The 17243-nt window shown below is 35.8% G+C and overlaps 3 protein-coding genes across 4 annotated transcripts in view; 2 read left to right on the plus strand and 1 right to left on the minus strand.

Annotated features, from left to right (window-relative positions):
- Positions 1–4258, plus strand: part of LOC117788584 (lysosome membrane protein 2) — a 28478-nt gene extending 24220 nt beyond the window's left edge. For both annotated transcript variants that reach the window (XM_034627373.1, XM_034627372.1), the window contains exons 5-8: positions 1362–1503; positions 1574–2287; positions 2356–2481; positions 2828–4258. In XM_034627373.1, coding sequence (XP_034483264.1) covers positions 1362–1503; positions 1574–2287; positions 2356–2481; positions 2828–3214 — 1369 coding nt within the window. In that variant the 3' untranslated portion in view covers positions 3215–4258. The remainder of the gene's footprint in view (positions 1–1361; positions 1504–1573; positions 2288–2355; positions 2482–2827) is intronic.
- Positions 4259–7196: 2938 nt separating this feature from the next.
- LOC117788206 (LHFPL tetraspan subfamily member 3 protein) lies at positions 7197–14084 on the minus strand. The gene is made up of 6 exons (XM_034626901.1): positions 13875–14084; positions 9202–9413; positions 9005–9138; positions 8241–8367; positions 7801–8043; positions 7197–7735 (listed from the first exon to the last, which is right to left on the minus strand). Exons 2-6 carry the CDS (start codon positions 9341–9343, stop codon positions 7584–7586), a joined length of 798 nt encoding a protein of 265 aa, XP_034482792.1. The 5' UTR covers positions 9344–9413; positions 13875–14084; the 3' UTR covers positions 7197–7583.
- An 820-nt stretch (positions 14085–14904) lies between these two features.
- On the plus strand, positions 14905–16013 carry LOC117788207 (adenine phosphoribosyltransferase). Its single transcript, XM_034626902.1, has 3 exons — positions 14905–15200; positions 15301–15538; positions 15601–16013. Exons 1-3 carry the CDS (start codon positions 15109–15111, stop codon positions 15814–15816), a joined length of 546 nt encoding a protein of 181 aa, XP_034482793.1. The 5' UTR covers positions 14905–15108; the 3' UTR covers positions 15817–16013.
- Positions 16014–17243: the final 1230 nt, after the last annotated feature.

Here is a 17243-nt window from a genome sequence, read left to right on the forward strand (position 1 = left end):
CTCAGCAACAACTGCAATCAGTTGCAGTCGAACGAGACTGACCGAAAGAAAAAAAGTGCTTACAATCTACACCCCAGTGTTGAACCACTGTGAATGAATCCACTGTGACGTGATTTCTAATAATTGAGTCATTAAATCAAAGCAAATATTTATATGAGAGAGCGATTATTTAATATAAGACTTTGTGAATATTATGTAAGGCTTAACAAGCTGAGAGGCCACATCCCGCCCAGAAATAAAACCAGTTTTAGTAAAGCATTACGTGGTAATAGCGGACTATTATCAATCAATCTTACAGATACAAATAAATATAAGAATGCAGAGATAAATCAAAATAAATATTCAGGTACCTCTTAAAGAATAAATATTATGAATATAAAGTGTGATGAACATTTAGAGATACAGATATAAATGAGATTTAGTTGCAGATTACTTTTAGTTTTTTGTAATTAATAGTTTGTTAATGCACTTTTGAGATTAAATGTTAGGGACAACAAAAGCAAGAAAATTTAAAAAAAACACAAATCTGCTGACAACAAATGACAGCTTCAAACGGTACCTAAAACGTCACAAAAATGCCAAAAAAAAAAACGCTAAAATTTTTGTCATTATTATATGGTTTTCATTTTGTTGTGTTTGTTTTTTATCTTGTTGCGTTGTTGTTGTTGTTGTTGACAACATTTCTCTAACTGCTACAAATGAACTTGACATTCAGTTGGGTTGGGTTATTATTTGAGTTTTTTGAGTCGCATCTTTTTTTTATGACCACCGTCCCTGACTTTGGGCTAACTGCCAACTGTCAACGGCCAACTCTGTGTACCAGCTGTCAACCGCTAACTGACTTTGACTTTGGCTACGACATCGACACGTGCTGAGTGAACTGAACTGAATTGCAATCAAGATACAGATTACAAAATAAACGTAACATCATTCAAAATATGTATATTCATGTATTACATTGGTTTGCTTTTGCGATCGCAAATAAGATTTTAAAAATTCAAAGCTAAGAACAATTATCTAGAATTTTTATCAGAAAAGTTTCTAGGCCTTATCTCTTATTTAAATAAATAAGAGTTGATTCTAAAAAATTAAATAAAAGTTGTATTCAATTTTTGTACAAATTTATTGCAATAAAAAGTAAGTAATACTTAAAAGAAACAAAAAAAAAACTTGTAAAAAAAAATAAAATTTGCAAATTTTAATTTAACGATTAACCGTTTATTCAGATCCAATAAAATACAATTGATTTTCAAATATTTTGATAGAAATAAAGATTTATTATATTTAAAAATGTATTTGGCTTGTAAATGTATTTTCAAAACTAAAATATTTCCGGTGCCTGATTCATTTTGCCATTTTAGAGAAGACATGGAGAAGGTGAATGTTAAATTCCATGAGAACAATTACACGGTGTCATATCAGCATAAGAAAATCTTACAATTTGTTCCTGAACTGAGTATTGATAAGAACACGCCCATAGTAACGCCCAATATACCAATGCTGGTGAGTAACTAACTAACATAGTTGATAATTAATTAAATAATTACTAAACATTATTCGTGTTCAATTTTAGACCCTGACTAGTTTGAGTCCCAAGTTGGGGTATCTGCTGTCCAGAACAATATCCTTTGTGCTAACTGCCGCCAAGTTTAAGCCCTTTATAAACGTGACAGCTGATCAACTGGTTTTTGGCTATGACGATGCGTTAGTTAGCCTGGCACATAGATTCTATCCAAAGCATATGAGACCCATGGAAAAGATGGGATTACTTATAGCTCGCAATGGCACTCTGACGGAAGTGTCCAGCATTAAAACCGGGTATCGGGGCATGGACCAATTTGGCTATATTGATTCCCTCAATGGCATGGATCATTTGCCGCACTGGAATGAGGGTCCCTGCACGAGTATTGCCGGCTCCGAGGGATCCTTCTTTCCGCCACGTGACATTACCAAATCGGATACGGTACAAATCTACGACAAGGATCTGTGCCGCATTATACCCCTGAAATATGTTGAGAGTGTGGAGAAAGATGGTCTCGCCGCAGATCTGTTTCGATTACCCAACAATGTGTACGGCGATTCGACAAACAATCCGGCGAACAAGTGCTACGACTCCGGCGACTATGATGCACCTAATGGCCTCCAGAATATCAGTCCATGTCAGTATGGCGCACCCGTCTATATATCAAATCCGCATTTCTATGAAGCCGATCCTGAGCTGCTCGATGCGGTTGAAGGTCTAACGCCGCAGCGAGAGAAACATGAAACCTACTTCAAAATACAACCGGTAGAATAATAAAGTTGCTCACGACTTCAACTTATTCTAATGCCTGATTCTTCTTCTTACTTCTTTAGAAACTTGGAGTGCCTCTAGAGGGCAAGGTGCGCATTCAGCTTAACCTGAAGGTCACTCGCGCCAAGGACGTTCATCCGGTGCGTGACTTTCGAGATTTCGTGTTTCCAGTTATGTGGCTGGAAGAGGTGAGTTAATAGTCACATTTAAGTACTTGCACATCCAAAAAAAAGGCGCTAAAAGAAACTTTTATAATTTTTAAAGTAACTTTCCCAAATGAAGTGCAAATTTTCCTTATTGAACCTAAGTTTTAACACTTCCGAGCACGAAATTGCGCAAAATTTAAAAAAAAGTTGCATATCACAAAATTACAAACAAATTTTTAAGGAAATATATTCTTTTTTATTATAAGCTCAACTAAAAGTTTACGGTTATTTCTTTTTTTAAATATAGAAGATACATTTTTCTGAGTATCGAATCATGTTTACTTGTCATTTGCTTATGAAAAATATATAATATTAATTAATTTCATAGGGCATTTCGGAGCTAACACCCGCCATTAAACGCTGGCTCTACCTGGCCACTGTGATTGCTCCGCATGCGGTGCCCATTGGATCTTACCTGATGATCGTGGGTGGAGCATCGGCAGTTATATTCAGCTTTATTCGTGCCTATCAAAACATTGTGTTTGGCCGCGATCCAAGTCTGGAAATTCTCGAGATGGGGCGACGTTCGCTGCGACGCGGCAGCAGCTTTATTGCCCATCAGCAGCACAAGCTGCTCCTACATCATCGGGACAGCTACTCACTGCTCCGCACAATGCCACATGCCATGACCGCCTGCCTCGATCCCGATCTCGAGAGTAACAGCGACGATGTTCAACCGATTATTGATTGTACAACGCCCAGTCAGGAAGCATAGTACAAGATTTCTGCGTGTGCGAGTGTGCGATTCAGTAGGTGTGTGTGTCTGTGTGTGATTACACTATGTAACAGCCAGATTGTAAATAAACCCACTTCTTGGTTACCAATGGAGCCCTAGATGAGAAAAAACACCTGAAAACAATTTTGTACTGTAACATTCTCAAGCAAGGTATAAATGCAAATTTACCTTTAAACAAAAAAAAAAAGAAAAATAGGTTTTAAACTTTCTTAAACAATGTCTCACCATAGAAAAATTTGTCATTTGTGGTCCGATAGACTTTTTTTATTTCAAAATTTTATTTGTGTAGGGGTCCTTCTAAATTATTTTTAAAGCAATTGACCTAAATGTTTATTAATGGTTGATTTGATTTTAATGAGTTTAACATTCTCAAGTAATGATAACAAATTCAGGCTCACCAATATAAAAAAGATAGATACTTAAAAAACCATACAAATTTTTGAAAGTGTTTTTTTTTTTACCTGTGGTCCGATATGCTTAAAAAAAAGTGAATTCGGTAAAAGTTACAAGAAAAAAATGAAATTTACTTGCCTAGTGTTATCCCTGAGTGTTAGTGTTTGTGAAATTCACTATGGCTTAGGCTTAGTCGTATTGTGGCCAATATCGTGGCATAGTGGGTGAAGTACTTACCCAAAAAAAAGATTTCGATGTTACAGGGTTTTTATTCATTTCATTTGCACATCTTAACCAATTTGATTTCATAATTCATTTTCTTGCAACCAAAAGCCAAATCGGGTTTGCTAGTTATATACTATACATAGATATATGAAGATATATATATATATATATATTTATAGTTATGATATGTAATTTGTAATTGTTAAAGCTACAAATTCACTAGTCATTTTTACAATGTGAAAAATGCGAGCTCGTTTCTAGTTCTACTTAGCTAGTTAGGTATTCTAATTAATTAATTAAACTAAGTTACATTTAATTAATAAATATTTAATGATATAGGCAGCGGATGTTTTAAAGTTTATACGATTTTTTGTATATGAAATAAATCAAATATTATTTTACATAACCCCAAATGCATTTACAAATCGCTTTACGGGTGAATTTATAGCTTGTCCAACTCTTTGGGATCCTAACATTTTTATTAGTTTATGTATTTGAATTATTAATGGAGGTTATAGTAACTTTGAGATTTTTCAATTAATCACATAAAAAAAAAACAAATACAAAAAAATATGCCTTTTATACTTTACCGAAAATGAACCGCCGAAGGTTCAATTTCATAAATTTCGGCCAGCTAAAATACCAGGCGAACAGAGTTCACAGCAAGACAATATTAAGACAAGCGAACAATTAAAATGCAAGCTCTGATCAACAAAGAAACCAGGAGAGAGAGAGACAGAGAGACTGAGGGAGAGCTTTTTGTAGTTTCTGGTCGCCTGGTATTTCTGATGATGGTAAGCTTCCCTTGCTTATAATTTCCTTAAAATAAAAGACCATTTATTTTAACGCATTAAGCTCAGTTTACTTAAAATATACAATAAAAATTGGGTTTTCTAAATATATAATATATTTTCTCATTTGACTAGAATTTTTCTTATTTTACAGCTTTTGATTGAAGCCCTTTAACGTTTGCACAATTCTGAGCATTGCGCTGTTTTTTTCTGCAAACATATACAACAAGCATACGGATCGTATGAGTAATAAATTACATGTACACAAGTGCGTGTGGAGTCCGGAGATGACGGCAGGAAATGCTTTTGTTTTGCACAGCAAATAAAAAACAGGCACAAGAAATATGATGTTCTGAATGCTCAAAAGTCAAGAAAATGAAATAAAAAATAACAGAGCTTGGCACGGACTGAAACGGAATACGTAGGGGCAGCAGAGGCAGTGGCAGAGTTTGGGGCAGTGGCAGTGGCAGAGGGGCTGCCGGGGATCTAGAGGGCACGGATAGGATGTAGCATTAACTGCCTTCACCTTGCGAGAGCTATAACAAAAGCATTTTCATTTCATTTCATTTGGCAAAAATGTTTATACAAAACCAATTTTACAATTTTCGATTCAATTTCTGTTACTGACATTTCACTTAAACGAAAACCTTAAAGGCGCAATTCATTTTTCCACAGCGCCCTCGTCTTACCCCCTCCCTTTCCCCACTCGGCGACGACCCTTTGACTTTATTGTTATGTTGCAAAAATGCCAAGAGAAGCAGCGATATTCTGGGCGTGGCATGTACTCCTGCTGGCATTCGATGCTAAAGGTCAAGTTATGTCCAGTTTTTGTAATTACTCTACGCATACTACAATCTCTCGCTCATTTGATGTTTTACTCATTTTCACGAGCACTTGAAAACATATAAAATGGCCAAGTGATAAACTAATAAGCGACATCAGATTTGTGGCACATGTTGTTGCACACATGAAAATAAAGACAAACAAAAATGCCAACGTGCTCGACTGTTAGATGACCAGTAACTAGCAACAGCTTGATTCAGTCAATTTTTATGAACTTAGCGAAGTAAACATACATCGTAATATCGACAACTTTACTTTCGCGAAAGCGATTATCGAGTACTTCAACTAGTAATCTATCGAGTTGATTATATCGATTACCATAAAAACATCTAAAGCACACTGGAGTTTGTGTTCATCGTAGTTTATTTGCAGAACTAATAATTTTTTTTACACTGGAAGTTTGACGGTTTTTTTTTGTCGAAGGACCTTTATTTCAAAGAATCAATTCATCTAAATTCTTAATTTATTTTTTTTTTATTTAAAAACGATTCCTTAAGGCTAATATTAACATTTTAACTCTATAAGAAAATGTACAAGACCTGCTAGTTTAAATTAAAAATTTGTTTATTTGATAAAAAAAATTTGGTTAAACTAACACAAAATTTTAAAAATAAATTTATCATTTGGTTTTTGTAAATACCTTATTTTTTCAGAATTTTCCATATTTAACAAATTAAATTGCTTAAGAAATACACCAAATTTTAAAAATAAAGTTTATTTACTTAAAAATATTTATATGTATGCAACGCAAGAGCGAGGTGAATATAGTCTAGGTGTTGAAATAAACGGACAGATATTGTCCCAAACTCAATAACCTTACACGGGGTTGGCTTTGGGTGCTGGGGCTAAACGCCCTCCGTTGCCACGCCTACAGCATGCATCGAAAACCTCAAGGACAGGAAAAGTTAAAATTTCATTTATGGCGCGCCATAAAATCGAATAAAAACAATTGGCACATCAAAAACTCACAGAGAGAGCCAGAGAGATCTTCATTGAGGATGGTGTAGAGGCAGAGGAAGAGGAAGAGCATTGAGGAGGGTTGGCCACGTAGTCAATGCGTGTCGAAATAGGCCAAAAGCGTCGGCCATATGTTGCACTCCAAAGTACGAGGTGGGGTTGTTGGGTGGTGCCAAAAGAAACGTCTGAAGTAAATAAATGCTACGATAAGACGAGGGAGGATGCTTCTTGAGAGCATCTCCTGCTTCTGCTACTGCTCCTGTTCCTGTTCCTGCTCCTGGCGACAGCTGGTTGGCCACTTAGGCCGCATTTGTAAGCGTTGATGGAATTGCTTATGAATTATACAAGAATATTAAAACGTGCGCAGCCAGAGAAGAAGAAGAACATCAGACCAGGAATTGCCGCAATTCCTATCGTTTCGTTTCTTCTATTTGATTTCATCTTTGCGCGGAATATTTCAATTGGCGTCAGCAGCCAAAAGTTTGCTGTAAATACTTTATTGGAAAAGTATGTGCCAAATGGTTATTGGGGCCCAAACAAACTGGGCGCTAAGTTGTCCGTTATTGGTTTTTATGTGTGCCGTCTGTTAAACAGTTCCAGAGGGTTGGTGCTGGGTGAAGGGAGCATAATTTGATTTTTGTTGTTTGTCCAAGTGCGCAAAAAGTTGCCGACCTTGTTCATGTTTATAGCATAATGATGATGGCATGATTGGGGCTATCAATGTGGTCAAATTGAAATAAACAATACATTTCACTTTATCGCATGTTGAATATAAAATATTTTGTACACAATTATTATATTTAGGGGCACATTATATTACAGGCAGCGATACTTCACATTTCAATTTACACAAATTTTTAAATTAGTTAAAACATAAGTTTACGTTAATCATTCAGTCTAATATCAACACACACGCAAACATACACATATACATACATGCATTCCATAAAAGATTTTTAAATTGTAACAGCCAAGAGCAATTTCAAGTTTAACGAAACTTTCACGAGCTCATGTTGGTTCGTGCACTTGCTAAGCACGCAAAGGTCATTCGTTATAAAGCTGAATGCTTCAACACTTAAGCTTAGCGTTTACGACAACACAAGCTGGTTGTTGTCTTTGTTGAATGTTATCGAAACATTTCAGTGATAGCGCGAAAACTGCGAAATGCTATCCTCGTTAGGTGGCGCCACTAATAGAATCGGCTGCAGATTCAAGCCAGTTATGTGAGGATTTGACTTGCGTGAGCCAGCCAGGCTAATAGCATCCGTCAGATAGGCATTATTAATTTCACCTGTCAACAAATTGAATAATAAGCATAAATTTACTTTACACGAACTTAAAATTATTTTCTCTTACCCTTGTAGAGGGAGTTCTGATAGATTGGATCAGGCTGTAGCCTCACATGTCGCGTGGCCAGAATGAATGCCAAGGTGGCAAGAACAACGCCGTCAATACAGCCAATTATTGCCAATGGATATGCCCAGCGAATGCCGCAAAGCCCCAACTCAAATCGATTCGCTTCTGGTCCACAAATCTTACGGAAATCATCCGAGTTCCAGCCAAAGGGAAACGCAGCACATGCCACTATCATACAAAGAGCTAAACAGAACATTTTTTTAGATTAAACTCGTAGCTACGTGCCAAATGTTGATCGAAGCATAAGAATTCAAAGAAATCGAAACATAATGGAATTTTGCAATAAGATTGTTAATACGTGCTCAAAGTTCAAGCTGAAACTTTGATATCACGTATACATAGACTTCCGTCAGAGTCAACTTATAATTTAGAATACAAACCTGATATAATCTGCATCCAGCCACAAATGTGAAAAACGCGCGTCGACTTCATAAACATCAAGCAGACCAAAAAGAATATTGTCAGCAAGGCCAAGCCAACGGCACCGATCATAAAGAAAGTGGACAACTATAATGAGAGAAGCATAAAATTATTATTATTACTAAATATAGGCAGATTTGTATATTATCTGAATTAATTAATTTATATCAATAACAATAAAATTGTGTGTACCTTTCAGAAATTGTTTTTTGTCAATAAAAAATATAATATTCTATTAATAGACAGATTAAATCTCTTATACACTAGATTGATAGATAGATTGATATTGTAATTGTAGACATATTGTTCTACGCTTAGAGAGAATCAGCGATGCTTTTCAGACAAAAGTATTACATTTAAAAAAAGAGACACAATCCTAATTAAATTTATTGTCTTTTAATCAAAGCTGCAATCCACAAAAATGTTCGTAAATTTTGCATTCGACGGTTTGAAGGGCAAAGGGCATAGTTTAGGTTTGGTTTGCAAGCCCGTTTATATTTCCGTTTGAACCTAAGATTCAGTTCAAACCTTTGCTCAATTTACTACAATAATAATATTATAGTTTAAATTTTATCTTGAATTTTTAAAACAATTACAGCCGGTTCGCAGCCTTGCTTCAAATGATGTCACACAGTTACTGGATGAAGAGTGAAATTCTAAAGGTAGTTTTATCTAAGTAAAGATACAATTTTGAATTTTCGCAGGTCACAAGTGATAAACGCACCTGAAATGAGAATGTTGGCACTGCAAAGATGTTCTCCCAACGACGCCGACAATTGTCGAAGATCTCATCCCGCTGACATTGCTGCCAGAGGCCCAACCGACCTGCACTGTCGCTATCCGGATCACCAATCCATTCTGAAAGTAGGGTACAAATTAATAAAAAGGTAGATGAAAGCTATTAATATACTGAAGACTTACCTGGAGTCACAAAGGCCACAATTCCAATGATGGCATAGCAGATTGTAAAGATGGCCCATAGGACACCAATGGCCTTTGAGTTTCTGATATATTTGGATGCGTATAGATGCGTCGTATCGACGTACTCAATTTTAGTGCCCATCGCGTCGGTTTCGTAGTGAGTTGAGGTAAGTTGCGGGGAGGTGTGGAGTGGAAGCTCTTGGCCTTTGTTGCTGTTCAGAAAGTAACGCATTAATATAAGTAAAAAGTTAATAATAGTGTTGGCAGTTATAAATTATAGCGACAACAACAAATAATAGCAGTATTAGATATTTGTCAGTCATGCATCTGTTTTTGAGTGTTTTCAGTTGTAAGCGTATTAATTTTGTCCGATTTTAGTTTGCTGACCTCGTTTGTTATTTTAAGCTGACGGTAATAGTTTTATGAAATGAATTGGAGCCTCAAGTTTGCCACTGTATAAGCAAAAACTCCGAGGAAATGATGAAAATATATATATATATATTTAAATAAACGGCTAGATATAACAACATATAAATTAAACACAACTTTGTTACCGATAACAAATACACCAGATAGATGAAGATATATAAAGAGAATGCATTAGACTAAATCGTTTTTTAAATGGACTTTCCTTTCTAACACAAAAGCTTAATTTCATACCATTACAAATATGCAATCGTTTTTCCTTTCACTTTAATCATTTAAAAACCCATGCAAAATATTTTCAATGTGGATAGCATTTGGTTAACGTTTTACAATACTTTTTTGGCTTATGTAAATCTGCACGATAATTGTTAACAACCTTTCTCGGATATTGCTTAATTTTCACCACTAATTCTATGTTCGGGAGCTAATGATAAACGAGCCGTACGGGCAAACATAAATAATATATCAATGTAAAAAAAAACTATAATTTCACAAACGAGAGACGAGAAACAGACAGACCACAAATCTTGGGACTGTCTATCTAATTTTAACTATGATTCATGGCAAAATAAAACACAACTTGCAAATGGCCAAAACCAACCGAACAACAGGCTTAGCTAAGCTATCAATAAACATGTTTTTCATTTTGAAAGTGTGGTAAATTTCATTTCAATTCATTGTGGATGGGCAGCCTTTTGAAGTCACAATCAGAAAATTAACATGAAAAACAAAAGGTGCAGTTGGTAAGTAAAAAAAATCCAAGTGAATTTTTAGGGCATTGTCTTTCAACTATCACGATCTCACAGAGAGACAACATTGCGTATGCGTAATTGAGTAACTCATTAATTTTATCTTTCTTTTTTCGGGGACGGAAGTAAAGCAAAACAAAAGTCGTAATTTTTAGAGAGAATACAAAGTCAGAAATGAGTTTTTTAAAGTAAAAAAGTAAAAGAAAATATAAATGACACTTAATAAAGGCAAAGAAAAAAAGCAAGCTTAAGTCCGGGGAATAATGAGTTCGGTCATTTATCATAATATAGCTAATAAGTGAGAGAGAGCGAGTAAAAGCAAAGTGAGAGAGAGAACAATCTCTTAGCAGTAACATAAATATATTGAAAGTTAAAGCACGTGAGTAGCAGATTCTGGTGTGGTCAATAAAAATGGAAATCTTATCTTCAAATTGAGCCTGAGTCACGTACGAGTTCAGAGCCTACGTAGGCTTGGGAAATGGGGGAAACGGGTCTACAGACAGTCGTCCCGACAATTGCAATACATTGTCAGCCACTCGAGACATGATCGCAGACAGGCCGTAGACAAATAATAATTTCCTGCGACTGCGACTGATCGCCATATAATTCAAATGAAAACTGAACGTGAATGTGGAGACACGAGTGTTCACAGAGTTCTGTGGTGTAATTGCATATTGCAATATCCAATTTGCCATTAACTGGTTTCTGTCTCGGCTAATTGTGGGGTACACTGAAAAAAGTTTTTTAGCCAACTGGGTCGTTTAATTTGACAAAATTCTTGTAGGCAGGATCGGTAAGTCATTTTAATATACAGCAATCTTCATATTTTATGTACAGGAACGGAAAAATTTAAGAATGGACATACCTAATATTAGAATGCCATATTTTTCTGAGTGTATAAAATATACAAACACATTTATATGTAGCCAACACTTTAACGCTTAGTGTTTGTTTATTTATTTGTACTTGACTGCATTCTTCGGGCACTCACATCGATCATGAAAGAAAGAAAAGAAAGTGACCATGCGGTGAGGCTGTGAGTACAGTAACTGGTATTGGTATTGGTATTGGACCCGTATTGGGCTTGGTATTTGTATTGGTACTGGTACAGGTACTGCTATTGGTATGACGCCGCATTAAAGTCCATGGTTGAGATGAAAAGATGGAGAGGTGAAGAGATGGATGAGTTGGTGTATCTACATCCGTTCGCTTATGGAGATGCTAGAGCTGAAGATGCTGTTAACGTTGTTGATGTGTTGAAATACAAAGTTTCTCTTGTAGACACAAACAGAAATCAGAAATCAGCGTTGATTTAGCATCAATAACATCGGCCTCACCATTTCAATGCTGTTTTCAGCTGCAGTCGCAAGCGGTTTCTTTTCTTGCTGAGCGCGACAAAAGACGCGTGCGAAACGCGCGCAAACTTCAAATGACATTTCGAGAAGCAAAATGCATAAACTACACATGTAAGTGTGTATGTGTATAGAAATGCTATGTACGTACATTTTCATATTTGCTGAGAATTGCATATGCGATAAAACAAGGTCAGTTGGGTAATGATTCGAGTTCTCATTGTTACCTTAAACGTGGCAAAATGTGTTGCAAAATTTGACAGACCGACAGACAGACGGGACAGAACTGTACGAGAACTGTAAAATGCAACTGCAACTTTTTACTTTAGCGGCTTTCTTTTTAAACAACTAACTTAGTGACTTTGGTCATTTCACTCACACATACACAAATACACTAACACACACACACAGACTGGACTTTCTACTTTAAACATAAATTTTACATTAGCCATAACTAACTGCAAAAGGGGAGAGGTGAAGGAGACTTATCACCAAGTCAAAGTCGGCTCTTTACTTTGATGGTCTACTATTCATTTTCACATTTGGGATTTGTAGCTTTTCAGATTTTCCCAGCTAATATCGTTTAAGCACGGAATTGTTGCCTCTTTATAACTACTTAAGTGCGCCGTTCCGCATTGTTCCGATCTTTAGTTGAAACCCGTATATGTTTTATTTTTTTTTTCTTTCTTTTAAACTTGTTATAGTTTGTTTTTCATTGCTTGGTTATTTTTATTTTTTTTTTGTTGGACTGTCCAACAAAGCGGAACCTTAAACAACAACAAGTTGCGGCGCTTATGAAGGGCCTGATTAACACATTCATAAATATAGCGGTCAGTTATTCAACTAAAAGTTTATGGACAACATTTCGGTTCTTCTTCTATAAAATTATGTGAGAAATCTGGCTTAAGCCATGTTGGTTGTCTCTTGTCTCTTGCTGTGACTGTGACTATGAATCTGCTTTTTATTAGATCATGACTCTTAATGTTGGCAAACATTCGCGCATTCCAAAGCCCCAGCGAGCTGACAAATAGCAAAAAGAACAACAAAAACCTACAAAAACAAACTACAACAACAGCAACAATGTAGGCCCCATACACATACCTATACCAATAGTAACTCACACCAAGATTCTTCTGCCACTTGTTGTACCTTCGACAGGAGCGGACTGTGCGCAAAAACAATATTGGGCCTGCATATCTACACACAGAAAAAATCAAATTCAATAATAATAGAATTAATGGCTTTGATTTTATCGGCCTTTAGTTTCTATTATATTTAAATAACCTAATTGCAAAAGTCTTAATTTGGGCTTAATTTACAAATTACAATCTTCCTAGTTTTGTTTTCAAATTTTGGCATTCTTTGTATTATTTGTCAAAATTTGTACATTAAATATATACTCAAAATATGAAATTATTAAAGTTCAAAGAGTTGATTCAATAAATTAATTAGATGTCAAGGTAAGTCTTTCAAGTCAGTCCATACATCATACTGGCTACACAGAATCGCATATTTAGCATTTGCTTTACACTTATACAATTTAAGGTGCCCCATTTAGGCCACTTTATACATTTAGGGCGCCTCAAGTGAGAAGCGCCATTGCGCAGTCGCAGACGTTCGTTTTAAACAAAAACAAAACAAAAAAAAACTGTGCCTCTATTCTGGTTTTTCACGTTGCTTGCGCGGTTTTTGCCATCTCTCTTGTTGGTGTTGTTTGTTATTGTTGTTGTTGTTTGTTGTTGCTGTTGTTGTTATCGGTGCGATTGTTGCTGTTGTTGCAGTTTTTGAAACGCACGTCTTCAGAGGCAACATGGTCTCTAAATGCAGTTCTATGTGTATAATATATATGTGAGAGCCACAGTCAGCGTGTGTGCGTCTGTGTGTGTGTAGTGTGAATGTGAATGTGAATGTTGCTTGCAATATTGTTGCAGTTGATGTTGTTGGTTTGCACGTTTCGATGTTGCATGAACTTTTGTTGCTGGTTTTCTGGTCGTTTGCTTAATGTCAAAAAAGAAAAAAAAACCCAAAACTGGGCGAAGTTGTCGATTGTTGAAGTCGTCGCCTGTATTTTTTTTTACTTAATCTGACATTTACTTTGCCTCTTTGTAGTTAACTATTAATTTAAACAACATTTTGTATGCCTTACAATTCTAATTCTAGTTGAGCGTTGAGAACCGGTTGAATATTTCTTTTATATTTTTGCTAAATGCTATTCAATTTTGTTGTTGTTGTTTTGCGTGCGTTGTGCATAAGTATTAAAAATCGCGAATATCATATGTATAAAAAGAAATACACTTAATCCGACGAACAAAGCACAAAATCCGTGGTCAACCGTCGCGTTTCGAGCTGAAAACCGAACTGCGGTTCGAGTCTTAAGATCCGCTTTGTATTGGGAGACGAACAATTTGAGCGCTCTCTCTCGGCACTCGGTTCTCTCAAAACACCTTCACATACCTGCCAAGCATGGGCTAGAACGAGACAGAGACGTACAGAGGCAGAGTCAGATAAAGAGCGCGATATAGAAAATATTTCGAGAGTGCAGAATCGTGACAGTTCGACTACGAGTATTATGATAAGTGAACCGCAAATTGTTTAAATTTCTTTTCAATTATTTTCTTTTACCTTGGGATAAATACAAACAAATGCTCAGAATGCACCTAAATCTCTTTCTTGGAAGAATCATTGGAAGAATCAAAGAAATTTCTACAATTATCTTTTTTTTCAGCGGTCGTTGAAACTTTTTCCTGTCTACCTGCAGGATTTCAGCAAATTCCTTTGCATTTACTTTCATCTTTGTTCGGAAAATTCCCGGGTAAAAAAAAAAAAAAATATGTATATCTATATTATTACGCTTTGCTTTAATATTCAAGGAGTAGAAAATACAAATATTTGTAGCAAAAGAAAAATGTATTATCTAATAAATCTAGTAAATACATTTTAACTTTTAGATTTTTAAATTGTTATTTGAAAAATAAGAAAGAATATTTTGTCTTAAAAAAATTAAAAAAAAAACAATTCTGAATTGAATGAAAACATTAAAAACAGAATAGATTATATATTTAATAAAATATTAAATCATAAAAATAATATGCGGATTGAAATATTTCATTTAGATAACTTACATGAGCACGATTCAATTTTGCCGCCAAACAACTTGTTTTTATCGTCAAAGCAACTCTGTTTTGTAGCACCACGAGCAACCACCTGATAAACAGCTGTGACTTATCAGCTGTGACTTATCAGCTGTGGCAACCCAATCTAATAGTGTCAGTTGCAAGAAATCAAGCAAATCCCTTGTAATTGCTGTAAGCAATATTTATTTAATTTTAAAATATAAATCTAAAATTTATTTTGATCGCTGAGATAAATCTGCTTGGAAAATGGAAGAAGTAAGCACCTCATACAAATTAGATTATGTTAAATCAAAGATTGGAGAACATGCGGACTTTCCCAAAAAAGGAGTGATTTTTTAGTGAGTTAAACAATGTGAGCAAACACATGTATTAAAACCCCATGAACTATTTGGCTTATCAGTTGATTAACATGTGTCTACGCTTTTATTCTCTTATCAGTGATATATTTGGCGCTCTTACGGATGGCAAGGCTTGTGCTTATCTGCGGGATTTGCTGTTGCGGTACATACGTGAGAAGCATCCGGATGTGGAGCTTATAGTGGGTCTGGATTCGCGTGGGTTTCTCTTCAATCTGCTTCTGGCCACCGAACTGGGCGTGGGCTGTGCTCCCATTCGCAAGAAGGGGAAACTGGCGGGCGAGGTGATCTCCGTGGAGTACCAATTGGAGTATGGCTCTGTAAGTAATCTGACTTAACATATTCATGGAAGTTCTTACCCAACACCTTAACAATTTTACAGGACATATTCGAGATGCAGCGCGCAGCCATTAAGCCTGGTCAAAAGGTGCTCATTGTGGATGATCTACTAGCCACAGGTGGATCATTGTGTGCTGCCAGTGCTCTAGTTCGCAAAGTGGGAGGCGTTGTACTGGAAAGCTTGGTTGTCATCGAGCTCCTTGAGCTGGAGGGCCGCAAGAAGCTGGAGGGCAACGTGCATTCCTTGATACAATACTGAAAATTACAAAAAATTAGATAACATCTTGCATTTGCATTCACATTTAGCAATCACACTTTTACCTCAATCTTACACAATATCTACAAATGCATTTTTTTTTATGTTTAATGCGAATTCTTATGAGCATATTTTTTTGAAGGTTGTTCGAACCAAATATTAGTGCAAATATAAGATAATTTATTTTTATATAAAACAAACTACATACTGATTTATTAAGTTTCTATGTAAGTTTAAAATATGCAAAATTTGTATATGTACATACATATGCTGTATATTTATTGACACTAAACCAACCAATCAAAGCTGCTTAAGAATTAGGCTTATACGTTATTAAGAGAATTTTTTTGAATTAACTATTTTTATTTGCCAAGAGGTGCTGATTAAGAAAAATAATCAGTATTTCAGTCAGTCAGATAGTTGTTGCTGCCATCTCAGGATTAAGACAGGAGAAGGACTTGACGTCACGGTCGCCAAATACATGCAGCTAGCGACAACAGCTGTTCAAAATGTGGTCCCACCCAAGACAACAGAATACACATTTATATATGTCACTTCTCGCATGTCCTCATGTCTCTTTTTAGTTGGGAGTAAGCATGTATACGCATTTCGCATTTCAGTTGCTCGGCTTTGTCGTAGTACATATGTAACACTAAGTACTCGTATACCCGGCATTTGCTTTGGCGCAGGCGTGTACAAACTAATTCAGCGTCTGCTTTCCCACGCAGGCGTTCTATAAATTGGTTCCACTGCATCCGCTGCATCTGCAAAGTGAGAACGACGGATGAGCCCAGAGAGAGAGAGAGAGAGTGGGAAGAGAAAATAAAGCGTTTAAGACAATTTTCGGCTTTTTGGTCATCAAAAAAATTGTACGTGTATATTAAATTAAAATCATAAGATCAGAATTGTGTAAATTTCAGTTTTCTATTATTTTTGAGTCAAGACAAAGATCTTTTAAAGAATAATTACTGCAATGCCTGGATCAGTCTAAAGCTTGAATATAAATTAAAATCACATGGGGAAAACCGAAACAAAAATACAAGCTCCTTATAATTCCCAAAGCACTCATTTCTCAACAATATGCATATACAACTATCAGATGTCGTATGGCATTTAGGCATTGCATTTTTTAAGGTAACTTTGTGTGCTGTAATGACCAAAGGGATTGAATACGTTAAAAGTGTTGAAGAGCATTTGTAACATTTAATGCGGTTGCTGAGAATGAATTTTTTGCTACACTTAAATAGTAAATAGTGATACAACCAAATTCCCCAATGCGGTTTTATAAAGTTAAAACTGAAACTGAAGTTTATGCAAACGAACCGAGGGGCTTAGCTATTAATTTTAAATGTTGCTTTGTTATCCAGTGCTCATATTAGCATACATTTTTAAAATTGCCTAAGGAGACTAATAAAAAATTATTATAAGGG

The sequence above is a fragment of the Drosophila innubila genome, assembly GCF_004354385.1.
Source record: "Drosophila innubila isolate TH190305 chromosome 3L unlocalized genomic scaffold, UK_Dinn_1.0 0_D_3L, whole genome shotgun sequence".
Classification (NCBI taxonomy): domain Eukaryota; kingdom Metazoa; phylum Arthropoda; class Insecta; order Diptera; family Drosophilidae; genus Drosophila; species Drosophila innubila.